The sequence below is a fragment of the Oenanthe melanoleuca genome, chromosome 2 (assembly GCF_029582105.1).
Source record: "Oenanthe melanoleuca isolate GR-GAL-2019-014 chromosome 2, OMel1.0, whole genome shotgun sequence".
Taxonomy (NCBI): domain Eukaryota; kingdom Metazoa; phylum Chordata; class Aves; order Passeriformes; family Muscicapidae; genus Oenanthe; species Oenanthe melanoleuca.
This window is the reverse complement of record NC_079335.1, coordinates 107597412-107610736: the sequence shown is the minus strand read 5'-3', so window position 1 is coordinate 107610736 and position 13325 is coordinate 107597412. Positions and strand designations below refer to the sequence as shown.

Genomic DNA, 13325 nt, shown 5'->3' with positions numbered 1-13325 from the left:
AAAGGAAGTAGCCTGATTTCCATGCTTGGTATGCAGCTGTTTGTGGTGTGAAAGTATCTGCTCCTTTTTAATAAAGTCCGTTTGGAAAATTTAATGTTGAAATGTAGGGAAATCTAAGTAATTGGTAAAGCCTATTTGTAAACCACACTGAAGGGTTTTTGCTGCTTCTCCTGGAAGTACTGTCTAATTACTTTGCATGTGCTTTACAAGGAAATTTAAACTTAATAAAATGGAAATAGCAAATCTATTAAATTACAGCAGATAAATATTTTAGAGCATTTCCTAACAGTAGAATTTTAGGGTAAGCAACACTGTAGCCCCACTAAAATTATTACTAGTTTAAACATGTTTCACTCATGTATTGCATGCTGTTGCTATGGGTGCTGCATAAAACAGTGTTAAGTATAAACCTTTCACTAATAACTCTCAGCTGATAATAAATGAAAAATGGCTTCTTGAGCCAACTCACTTCTGAGCTGTGCCTCTGATTAGTTCATAGAGGCTTTTAATACCCCTCAAATGAGCATTTTTGTCATTATTATCAATAATTATCAATATTTTTGTCATTATAGTAGGTTTAACAAGGAGATCGAGACATCTTTAATACCTCTTTTGCATATTTTTTAAATACTACTTAAAGCTTACAAAGAAATGTCTTTTTGCGGGAAGAGTAGTTAATTCAGCCCCACAAGTTTTCCAGTGAACCTGTCGGGGCTGTCAGGGGGAAAGTGATCTTAAAAGGCACCTCATCAGTTCTCTTTCTCAGCAATAAAAATTTAAAAATACACTCTCTTTCCCATATGTTGTCTCAGAAAAATATTTTCCCATTGAACAGGAACATTTACTTTCACAGTAAAAAAAGAAAGAAAATTTTAAAAATCTTCAGCCTGAACTTGGCAAAGAATTTCTCTGTTTAAAGGTGCCACCACATGTTGCTTGCCAAAGTGATAGCTCTTGGGGGAGCCTGCTGATGCCAGGTACTGCCAAGTACATTTTGCTATTAGAAACTATAAAGAAGAAATTAAATATGCAACTCTTTGGGTTCTCACATGGCTTATGATTTGTCTTCTGAAATATGTGTATGACTGCATTTGGACTGATTTTGCCCAGGCCTTGTTTGCCATGGCAGCACGTGAAGCTATTTTAAGAGGTTTTTCTACTCACTGGCCTGCTCAAGAAGCTGGGATATTTGTTTGTTCATATCATGTATTTTAAATATGATAGCATAAGATTGCCAGCACAAGACAATCCTAGTTTAAGATTAGCTCAGTTAAAATTAGGAGGCCCTTCAAAAATAAATGAGAGTGGTCCAGCTTGTACAGAGTTTTTGGACAGATTACATTTAGTCATCATTAGCACTCATGTGCTTGGTTTTTTTCCAGACTTTGGCAAGCCCTGCAGAGATCAGAGAATAAAAATACCTTTCCAGTCTTTTGCATTCCTCATCAATCCCCATATAATTACACCAGCACTCAGAGTTTAAGAAAAACATTCTAAAATAAGAGAATTAGGTTTGTATTTGATGGATCAGGAAATGAATGAAGGTGCTGTCTTCTGTGTCTGTGTTTTTGCAGTAGGAGGAAAAGTCACTTTAACTAGAGATGCTGTAGTTTTATTCAGACATTAATTTAAATAAGTGAATCAGGATGTAGAAGAGGAATCTATCTGTATTTCAGCCTTTAGCTGTGGCTTTTTTTCCTGCACTGTTGCTATGGAGAAGCATATAAATATTTGTATCACAAACTAATTTTACTTCAGTTATAGGTTGCATGGAAATACAGATAAAAATGGTAAAGAAAAGTTGTTGTAGGTGTGTTTTAGCATGCAAAGTAGCATTTTGGAATAGGTTAAGGCCCAGACTAGCAGCAAAGAAAAGGTAGAAGGTGCTATGTTGAAGCATCTGACAGCTTTGTATCCTATGTTGTGGGATAGAAACTGAATGATAGTGTACTCTTTTTTTGCAGTTTTGTCTTTTTCAAATTTGTTCTAGCATTATTGGATACTTCTGGTAGCTTATATGTCATGGGCCATTTCTATGAGATCAAATACAAATGTAAAAGAAACAACTTCAGCTCAGTAGCACACGTCCATCCTCCACTGGGGGAATGATACAGAACCCGCAGAGCAGCTTAGGAATTGAAAGCTGCATAAATTGTTCCTTCATATGATCACTCACATTTCTTCCTTGTCCAGCCTTTTCATTTCCTTGTCTGCCAAATTGCCTCCAAGTGATGCTGGGCATGAGTGAATTCCAGCAGTGCTGTGCATCTCCTTGCTCTGCTCCTCAGCCTGTCCTTTGGGCTGGTCTCCTTCTCCACTGCTGTCTTTTTTTTTCTTCAGGGATTTCAGTCCCTCTGACTGTATCTTGTTATATCAGGGTGGTTCCAGCCTTCCAGACATTGCCAGGCCCTTGGCTAACAGCCCCCAGGTGATGTGTAAGAGATGCCTTCGGCACAGTTTAAACTCTTTGTTGTTGCCTCTGTAAGGTCCGTGTTACGAAAGATTCTCTTTGACAAGGAGCTTCACAGAGTGGCTCTGTTTTCTCTTACTCAGCAGGTATTTTCATCACCTGGATTGTTATCCTGGTTTCACATGGAGATCTCTCTGGTGACATCCTAGGATAATGAAAACAAAACTGGTTATCAACAGGATTGGAAATAACACATATCACCATAGCAGTCTGCTAGCTCCTTCTTATATCACAGGATGTTTTTATTTAATTCAACAACCACAAAAAACGAAATACTGAGTAACAGTTAACAGATTGTTGCAATGGGAAGTGGGGGCAGCAATTTGTCAGTTCATTGACCTTTTGAGATCAGCTTAAAAGCCTAAATATTTAAGCTAAATGACTTTCATGTAAGACATTATTCATCACAAAAATAATTAATTAACATACAAATTGCATTGCCATTTGATGAGTATTTTGATGGACAAAAGTAATGCCTCTGTTAAAATTGTGTCTTTTGTAAAAGCCAGGCATAACAGACCAGTGTTTTTTGTTTTTAAATGCTCAAGCTCTTTTTTTTTTGCGTGCTTTCTGAAGTGTCCTGAGTTGGGCTCTGGCTGGTTTGTGTAATTCCTCCTGCTGCCGCTGCACTCAGTCTCTCTCGGTGTTTCTCTCCTCTGGCAGCAAATGAAGCTGGCGGCGGAGTCCCTGAAGGCGTAAACACGGAGGAATGAGGATGACTAAGGCGGTCACATGTGAGGCGGAGCCAGCGCTCCTGGGCGTGTGTGGTGCCCGGAGTGCACCCTCCACCATCTACTGAGTAGGTGGCACCTGCTTGTATGAAACTTGGTAAATAATCTTTGCCTGACAATGTAAAAAACTGTATTTTCTCCTGCTCTTTGTTTCCTATATGCAACTGCTTGTGAAGGTAGCACCAAATAAAGCACTCCAGCTTATGCCAGGTCTGGATGAAATCTGCCAGACGCCCTGTGCTCTGAGTGATTGAAAACAGATCCTGTGAGGAAGCATCCAGAAGCTAACTAGAATTTTTAAGTTTCTAAAAGGGGGAAAAAAAACCCCCAGACTATTATTTAATTTACTCTCCCTTTATGGTTATTGCCCCTTTTGTTCCTTCATTACAATAGCTAATCAATCTTCTATTATTTCAAAGATTTACTTATTAGCTACTGCTTGTCCACAGCAGATTATGTTGTGCATTTCATAGGGAACAGCAATGTACTTCATTATTTGAGCTGAGAAATAGTTGAACATAAACATTTACAGAATATGCATTATATACTCCTGTTTGCTACTTCTCCAAACAGGTCCCAGCTAAAATCTTTTCAAAAGCTTTGTAAATAAAATCTAGTAGGAAACAGATTGCTGATCAGTGACTTATGAAGCTTATTTATTTTCTAATTTATATTGGATTTTGGTATCACTCCCCTGGATTCTGAACTGCAGTATTGTATGAATGGATCTTCTGGTTAAATGAACTAACAGTATCAGAGCAATTAAACTTGATACTTGATACACCCGTACTTGTGTTTAGAGTGAATATCTGATTTGGATTTCCTTGCATTTCACAAAAAGGCAGCTGTCCTAATGTTTCATTGTTTTCTGACAGTAATAGGACTGAAATCTACAGTGTTTGCTCCTGTCCCTTGGAGACAATATATTTTTGGCTGCTGTGATACTCAGTTTTGGTAGATGTAACTGTGTGTGGTACTTGCTGGAATTTTGTTCACAAAAATCTGCTGCTGCCATAATTAAGGTGTTTGCCTACTTTGCACATTTCAGATTTCTACCACAGGGCCGGACAGCAGAGTAATATAACTAGGCCAAAATAATATATTGTGTCTGGAACTAAGAATTAGGATTTCTCAGGCTGTGCAGGTGTGACCCAGTAAGAAATGACTGTTCCCCTGGGAAGAGGAGCAAACCTGTGCTACGGCTGCTCTGTTCTTGCTTCTCCCACTGTTAGTCCCCCACACTGCTGCTATTTCAGGGGCCTCTCATGGGCTGCTGCTTTCACAGCCTGTTCCTGAAGCAGTGGCAGTGCTGTGGCTGCACATACTCTGCCCTGAGGATCCCTGAGGGAAGCACATCACCCTTCCTGTAGTGCTGTAGAGATCCCAAAATCAAAGGTTTTTTTAGGAGGGGACCAGTGTGTTCTCCATGAAAACTCTCCAGCTTTCCAGTCTCATGCCCACTTTGATCTGAAGTAGCTCACATTTCTTCAAGTTTTAACTTCCTGGTCAGTGTTTTTGAGTGAGCAGTTCTAGAGAAGAAAAATCCATGGGATGGGTTCCTGTTGGAGTATGTTCATGTGACCTTGTAGCCATTTTGAAGGGATCCTGCTAGTCTGCTAATCGCTGGCAGTCTGGGAGCATAAAGTTGGTGTGTTTTTCTGATGACAGCTGCATCAGGCTAAAATGGGTTAGAAAAGGAATCAGGTAGTGTATCAACTGTGATCATGTGAAACAAGTAAGTCATCTTCCACAAAACTGACTTTGTGGTTTTCTTTGTGGGGTCCATTTCTTTTGTTTTCTATGGATTAAAAGGAAAATCTCTAGTGATGTGTACCCAGTGACTTCAGTAATGTTGGCTGTTGCCTTTGCCTTGAGCAAATCACTTCTGCTCAGTTTCCTTCTATAAACAAGAATAATACTGTTCTTAGATACATTCTCCACCTATATTGAGGATGTATGGAGGAATTCTGACCTTCCATGGTGTGAATGAGAAGTATGGGACTCCTTTGTTTTATAGGGATTAAAGTTTGTTTCACATACTGGGAGAGCTCTTGTTTTAGCATCACAGATGCTGCATGGCTACAACAGACACTGTTTCTGTTCTAAAACACACATTTTAACCTGCTGAGAAATGTCCCCTAATAGTGCCAAATAGTATCTTGTCACTGAACTGAAATTTAGCTCCTATTCTTCTGTATGCCACTCTTTGTCCTTTCACTGGGGAGGGGTTCCTGAGTTTCACACCATTTGGTACTGGGTTTTGTCTTTTAGGTTTTTTATACATACATGGTGGCATCTATTTTCATTTCTCATTTGAGAGAAAAAACTGTTCTGTGCTCCTGAATGTGTTGTTTCCTTTCTGCTGTAGGTGCACGGGTAAAAATTGTGGGATGCCAGGGATGAAACTCACTGACCAAAATCAGTTATCAGGTGAAAATGTCAGAAAGAATAAGATATTTATCAGTATCTGCCATTCACAAGGCATGGAATCCGAATACTCCCAGTCCATGGCAAGGTCCCTTACCCAGGTGAGAGGCTCACACCTCTAGACAGCCATGGCTCTGGGCCCTGCAGGAGGGCAAGCCAACAGACAGGGGTGTGTGGCAGTGCTGCCAGTGCCTGAGTCTAAACAATAAAACAAGTTTATCTCTGGTCTCAAGCTTCATGGAAAAACCAAGGATGAGGCTGGAGCATCTTGTTTGAAAAGGTGACTGTCTAGGAGTAACCAGTACCTGTCTGTTAAGACTTGGATTTTACAAATCTCCTTAGCAGTAACAGTAACAATCCAAGAAAGCTGTTTTTAAGAAGGGTACTCATAAATCACTTGCTGATGATACAGAAGTTCTCTCATCATGTACATTGTGAGTACAGGTCTAATTGTGTGGCCCAGAGGGATCTGCTAACTCGATATCTACAGAAGACAACAGAAGAGGAAAACATGCCATTACATGGAAAGGTTCCTCTGTAAGCAGGCAAGCAGTTATGGATATTTTAGCCTACCTGGACCTGAGGGAATTGATCTTGAATCTCATTCAGAGAATTTTGAGTTTACTTCCTTACTGGGAAAAGCCCTGGGAGCAAAGCCTCCTACTGCTTTCTTCAGGAAAGCTCTGCCATGTCTCACCCAGGAGCTGGAGGGGCCAGTGCCAGGCCAGGGCTGACAGCAGGGCCTGGTGGCTCAGTGCCAGCCCTGGAGACTGGTGCTGAGAGGAGGCTCTCTCTGCACCCCAGTGCTTGTCATAAAGCACTGTGCTGATGGCCTCTGTTGGCACTGGCATCATTGCTGGGTCTGCTGTAAGAGCTGCTCAGCCCTGGCTCCCAGGGCTGTCCCAGTGCCCAGAGGAGTCTGTCCCCAGCTGAGGGTGTGTGGCACACAACTGCCCAGAGAGAAAAACCAGATCCTGTGTCCCCCGCTCTGTATTTCTCAAGAGAGAGCAGTGAGAGGGAGGAAATAGGAAGGTGTTACACAAGGGCTTGCTGAAATGAATTCCTGAGATCTAACATGATTCATCTGAGAGCCTGATGAAGTCTGTGTTACCTCTCTGTGCTTCTCCGGCCCTATACTTGCATTTTTCCTACAATGTAATTCTTCCATCACATGAGAAAATAGAGGTCATATCTTTCTTTACCTCTATATAATAAGACTTTACTTTGTCACTAATACAAGGTTCTTGACTTCCAGAAATTGATGCCATTTGTAATACAAAGAGATAGTCATCTTACAGTTAAAATTTAAGACTTAAAAAAAAAAAAAGGAAAAAAAAATGCCAGAGCCTGTGGTTCAGAGAGGGAGCAGGCTAAGACAACTGCAGAGACGCTGCTCTGGAGAAGGGCAATCCAGCAGTCTCTCAAAACACTGGATGGATGTGACTTCAGTGAGGGAGGCCTGGCTGGTTGCATGCAGTCAGCAACTCAATGAGTGAGTCATTGCTACACTTTCCCAAGTACAGTCACATCAAGGTGTTACAGCTCAAACACCTTTTATTGAAAGCAAGTCATCATTTGGCATTTACGACAAACAAATCAATTCTGATTCATTCACATAAACTTAACCATGGGAAAGGCTAACAGGGTAGCTGGCTTGTCTGATGTTTGGGGACATTCCAGCTTGCCCCTGTTCCCTGTTTATTGCCAGCCAGCTGTATTGGGATTTCCCTTTATTTGCTAATGAAAAAACCTTTTAAAAATATCTGACATGGAAAGTATCTGACCTGCACCTACCAGCAACTGAGATATTACTGCTTGGCCTTGCACTATGAGATGTGTTACGCCTTTCCTGTCTCAGTCACAGTCACAGCCCTGCAAATTCCTTGGCCACTCCTTTCCTGCTACTGCCTCCACCCTGCTTTGCAGTGACCAGAGCTGAGAAGCTCCTCAGCAGAGGCAAGGTCTCAGCTGCACAAGTGTCCTGGCCTAAAGCAGTGGTTAATGGCTTGTATTCACACAACCTGTTCCATGCCCTTGGTCCCTGTGTCCGTACCTGCCATGGGCAGGTTACAGTTCGTGCTCCAGAATTAAATCACTGCAGCAGCACAGCTTGTGCTGAGCTGCTCCAGCCACAGGCCACCAACAGACACCTCAGAGTGACAAGATGCCAGAAGCCAGCCCGCTCCCAGGCAGCCCAGTGCACCTCACTGCAGCACGTGCTGGTGCTGGCACTGCTGCCCTCCCGTTTTCACTATTACCCCTTTTACATTATAAAGAACAATGGCTCCCTCAGCCTTAAGACACATCAGTGGATGGTGACTGTGACAACTGTTAAGCCCAAATGACCCTGTTTGATCACTGCTAGAGAATGGCAGTCACAAAGGGATGTCCATGCACACAAAGCCGGGCTCTTGCAGGGCGAGGCCCCTCGCTCTCCCCAGGTACTGCAGCACAGGGACTGCCCTCACACCCAACACCAGGAGACAAACCCCACCCACATGCAAGGCATCGGTTATGCATCAATCAGGATATCACTTTTATTAACTGGATTTTCCATTTCTGTCGCACACCATGAATGTTTGTACAATGAAAAAGCCAAACATTGCCAGAAGTAATAAGATCAGTGGATATTTCTGTACCCTCTTAACACACATGGATTCTTTCTTGGTGAGAAATTTTTATACTTCTGTTCATTAATTCTGCTTATTTAGACTGCTACTCTTAAAATTCTGTGTCAAGATTGTCACATCTTAAATACAGATTAAGTTGCTAGAGGTACATTATTTTTTTATATATTTTTATATACACACATACAGAAAAATACAAGACTAACTGTTTTTCCACAATATTTACTTTATACACTACTGTAACTATATGCAACTCTTAAAGACACGTTAAGGGGTACAAGAAACTGTTTACTTGCTCTAAATAGTTTGGTCCAATATTACCTTAATGTAGTGGTTATTCTCGCCCTTCCTTTTACATGACGACATAACACGACGTACACCACATGCACAATCATTCACCTATCAACAGAGGGGGAGAGGACAGCACTCAGACTAACACATCTGTACACATCTGTACACCCAGAGGTCCAACCAGCCACACATAACTATAAGGCTATAATACAACTATGCAGCATAAATGGTCAACACTGCTGTTCTAAAGTGAGCACCATATATACAGTCGTATATAAAAACATTGGAAACAAAATACACCCGGGGTTAGTTAAAAGGTGCCATTCCAAGGCTGTACATATCAGGAAAGAGTATTTACAATACTTGGAAAAAAGCTGCAACAAATAAAGTTTATTGCCAATGCCCTTTATAAACTTGTCTCCTACGTGGATGTTACGCTCACTGTCTGTGAAGCACACATCTCATTTCTGGCCCTTGGTAAGATCCCTGCTCAAAAATTTCAAGCAATTATGTTCTATGGCTTCACCCACACGTCTATGCTTGTAGCTTTTAACTAAACTGCAACTAGAGATTTAAACTTAAGGAAGCGGAACACTTGTCCTTTGCCTCGTTCCGGAAGCAGAACCCTTGGCGCAGCTCGCCAGGAAGGACACCCCATGCACTTCACTCTCTGAAGTCTCGCAGGGATCACAAGAGCTATCCTGACCCAGCCGTTCTTTGGTGCTCTGCTCCTGCCACGGCAGACACAAACCGCCCTGTATTGGCCATTCTGAAAGTGTTACAAGATGCTCAACAGTGTCAAACTCCTCTGGGACACCCAGGAGCTGCCCAGGGCGCTGCTACATAGTACCCCCAGTTTCACTAGCATTGCTAAGACCCAGTGCACAGCATGAAAAAATAAAACATTCTTGCCCTTCCCAAAACTAGGAATCTGCAATATATTTTATTCTAGATAATAAAATTACACAAAGTTAATTTATCTGGTCAAAAGTATCCTTTTGTACAGAAATACTCTAAATCAAGACCTTGCCATGGCAACGGGAAACCTGACAGGAAGGCTCAGAGCTGTGAAACAAACACTTTCCTACAGGCTATTTTAAATGGACTTTATGAGCAAGTGTATTACTGAGGGAAAATAAGTGGTGTACATGTAGGGAACAGCAGTATTTTAAGTCTTAAAAAGAGTAATAATAACAAAGCTGTAAATGACAATAATTTCAATGTGAATCCAATTACTAGAGGTTTTCCATCCCTTATTGCCTTCTGGAATCTCAGGGAGGGGAGGAGAGAACAGCAAAGGGTTTACAAGGTAAAAACCTAAAATACTAAATGTCATGATATACTACTAACAAAAGTAATTCATACAAATACTTTATTTTCAGTTAGCATGTAAAAACTCAGAAGTAGACTTAATAATTTACCTTTGTTATATTAAAAAAGATTGTCTGCTTGTAACATTAACATATTTCTATGGGAGAAAGCTGCCTTACAAATCTACTTGCCTTTTTTTTTTTTTTTTTTTTAAGAAAACTGCCTCTAGCAAAACAAGATCTTTTCAGTTTGATTTTTGAGCCACAACTTCATCCATATCATAGCTTAAGACAAATAGGTGTGGGTTTAAAATCATATTTCAAGATCACTAATTTTCAGTGCATCTCTGCTTTGTACAAGCCTTGGAACATCTGAAAGCTCCCTGAAGAGTTTTCAGCATCAAAACATTATTGCTTTGGTTCTGTTTCAGACACATAGAAGTATGCCACATATCACATATTTTAGTTTTCACAGAAGGTCAGAACAAGAATTAACATTTCATAAGCAAACAAAAGCTTCTCTCTCTAGTTTAAGTGCAGAACATGAAACTTCTAAGTGCTTCATTTACATTAGGATCCAGATCTTTATTTTAATTTAATCCAGATCTTCAATAGTAAAATTATAAATGTAAAAATTACACAATAAAATATTCTGTTGTGTTGAAAAAGAAAAACATATCTGCTAGCAGCATGCAAAGACCATGCATTGTCATACCATCAAGCAAACACAAAATTAAAGTATAATAAATAACTGCTTGAAGCCCACTTAAAAATCTTAAGACAACAAAAGGGGGGTGTGACAAGGTGTTCACAGCTCTGACCAGGAAGGATGACACTGTCAAGCAGATCGAGCTGTTCGAGCCAGGTCATTGTCAAATGACATGACAACAACTGGTTTGACTGGAGGTACACAGCAGCCCCTCCTTTGGGTTCCGCTGAATATTCACAGATATCTTTTCACAGAGAGGTAGTTGTAGCACATTGTTTTTCAAGTTCCTGTTCTTTAGCCGTTCCAATTCGTTTGTTGTGTCTGACATTTGGTCGGAAAAAAACTTTAGGCTGCCCAAGGATGCAGCCTGGTTTGCACTTCCGCTGGAGCTTATACACATTTTCCACGTTGATTTCTCCTGTACTTTTACACTGGAAAAGGACAGATTGTTTTGAGGATCGATAATGTATTTCGTGCTGCCATGAATCTGTGAACCTAGGCAAAGGCTCATTAGCTTCAGGCTTTCAACCAGTTCCCCTGCACTTCTGGATGACAGCTGCATCGAGTTTCCAGATCCAGCGCATCTCCGAGTGGAACCCGAGGTGGTGTTGGTGCTCCCACCAGAGCCACCGGAGGGACTCCCCCCACCTTTGTTGTTGTCACCTGGGCTCGTTTTGTCCACCCCTCCGTTTCCATTGCTTGGTTTGCTTTGTCCACCGCCATCTCCCTGGCTGCCAGGCGGCCCTTCGCTACTATCCCGCCTGTGCCAGGAGTAAGTAAACCCGCTGTCCTTGTCCAGACGCCTCCTGCTTTCCGAGTCGTCATCGCTGGTTTCGGAGCTGCTGCAGCTGGAGCCCCGGCCCTGGCTTTTCCTCCGGTGGTAGCGTTTGTGCACCGTGCTGGGCGAGGCGATGTTCATCTTTAACCTGCTGAGCTTTGGGGGCAAGTTCTCGTCCATGTCAAACTCATCATCTGACTCACCCTCCTCGAAGATCTGGTTGAGGACTGGTGCACTCTTTCTCGAAGTAAGACGATTTGTAACCGAAGGCTTACGACGCAGAACAACTTGAGTAGAAAGAGAAATGGGTTTTTTATCTTCCTCATCCTCCTCTTCATCTTCTTCTACTCTGAACAAGCACTTCCGGCCACTTGTGGTGGGTTTTAAGCTGACCGATGGAACTGCTGCAAGTGCTGGCCCGGCCAGTTCAGGGATCTCCTCCTTCTTTGCCGAATCCCCAAGCGCCTTGCTGCGGTGCCCGTTGAGAACGTTCTCAGCCGTGCGAGCCGGCGAGGACTGCGGAACACTGGTGTGGGAGAGAGGGGTTGCTGTAAGGTCATCCTCCAGATCCTGGGGGACATCAATTTTTGTTGGCCATGACTGCCTGCATAAAAAATTAAAGATAAACAGGAAGTTACATCATGGCAAGCATTTCAGAACTTAGAAGGAAGTGTAAGATCTGCACCAGAGAAGCACAAGTACTGACACACAAATTGGGCTCCTGAGTGGCATGTCTGTAAACAACAGTACTGAGTGACTGAGCACAAGGAAGTGTTCTCAGAGAATGTGCATTCCTGTAGAAATGCTGCTATTTGAAAGGAACACCATCTATACAAGAACAGAGATTAGAAATTACGTTGGTTACTGTCAAATCAAAATTTAAGATTTCACTGCTCTCAGAAAATGAAGTAAGGAAAAAAAAACACCTTGAAATAATTGTGTCTCAAAAAAATAATCTGAGATTGGTAGAGAGCCACCAGTACCTAGAGGAAGGTACAAGCCTATTCAAGTACAGTATTGCAAACTACTTTTAATCTGAAGCTTCTGGGGTTTTCCCCCCAATATTCTTAATATAAAATTAGGTTAGAAGTAACCTCAGTGAGATTGAAAAGGTGAGTCAGATGAAACAGTCTCTCGTTCTCACCAAGCTCTATTCTACAAAGTTCCCTTTAATTTTAAACACGCACAAACTGAGATCATACATTTATTTGTCCTTAGCTGAGAATCTTGAATAGTACAACTGCATGAATTGAGAACTCAAGCTGCTTAAGAATATGACACTTGAATAAGCTGTAAATCCAAGTTGAAAACATGTAGCTCTGTAACAGCATTGGCTCAAATCAAAATGAAAGTAACATGAGTGTGCATCAGTTTAACAAGTAGGCAGCTGATGTCTTATCTCTAGTATCTTCAGCTACTCTCTAATGATTTGCATTTAACTTTAAATCTTAACATATATTGTAATTTTCCAATAATGCACATAGAATAAATTAAGAACAAAGACTGTCAGTCTTTACTCTATTTTAAAAGCCTAAACCAAAAAACCATCACCTACAGACCAACACATTAATACTGAACAATTCTTCAACTTCTTTGCTCAGCATAAGTGCCACATTTCTCATCTTTCATTTTAAAAATGAAAGACTTAACTTTACAAAACAAAAATACTCTGGCTACTGCACGAAAAGCTGTAGTAGCCTGACAGGCTGCAGACAAAGACACAATCACATCAGTTTCCTGCTCTCTGCCATGTCAGTAGGTCAAGCTGAAGGAAGAGGGAAGGCTCAGACACCTCTGCTGCAGCAGGACTGCACTTGAAGGCTGCACAGAAAAGGACCCTGAAGTGTGAGATAGTGGTCTATACCAGGTTGTCTCCTGACAACTCTGTCCCCAGCTGTACAAACTTTGAGGAGCAGGCTGTACTACAGCCAGCAATAAACACACCCAGCCTTGCCACAGACTTTGCTTTGAAGCACTTGCGT

At 41.6% G+C, this 13325-nt stretch overlaps 2 protein-coding genes across 4 annotated transcripts in view; one reads left to right on the top strand and one right to left on the bottom strand.

Annotated features, from left to right (window-relative positions):
- Positions 1 to 3987, top strand: part of ANO10 (anoctamin 10) — a 125668-nt gene extending 121681 nt beyond the window's left edge. For all 3 annotated transcript variants that reach the window (XM_056483488.1, XM_056483490.1, XM_056483491.1), the window contains exon 13: positions 3134 to 3987. In XM_056483488.1, the coding sequence (XP_056339463.1) occupies positions 3134 to 3169 (36 nt within the window). In that variant the 3' untranslated portion in view covers positions 3170 to 3987. The remainder of the gene's footprint in view (positions 1 to 3133) is intronic.
- Positions 3988 to 8136: 4149 nt separating this feature from the next.
- SNRK (SNF related kinase) overlaps positions 8137 to 13325 on the bottom strand; it is a 39400-nt gene continuing 34211 nt past the window's right edge. Inside the window, exon 7 of the mRNA XM_056483486.1 lies at positions 8137 to 11947. Within this exon, the coding sequence (XP_056339461.1) occupies positions 10729 to 11947 (1219 nt within the window). The 3' untranslated portion in view covers positions 8137 to 10728. The remainder of the gene's footprint in view (positions 11948 to 13325) is intronic.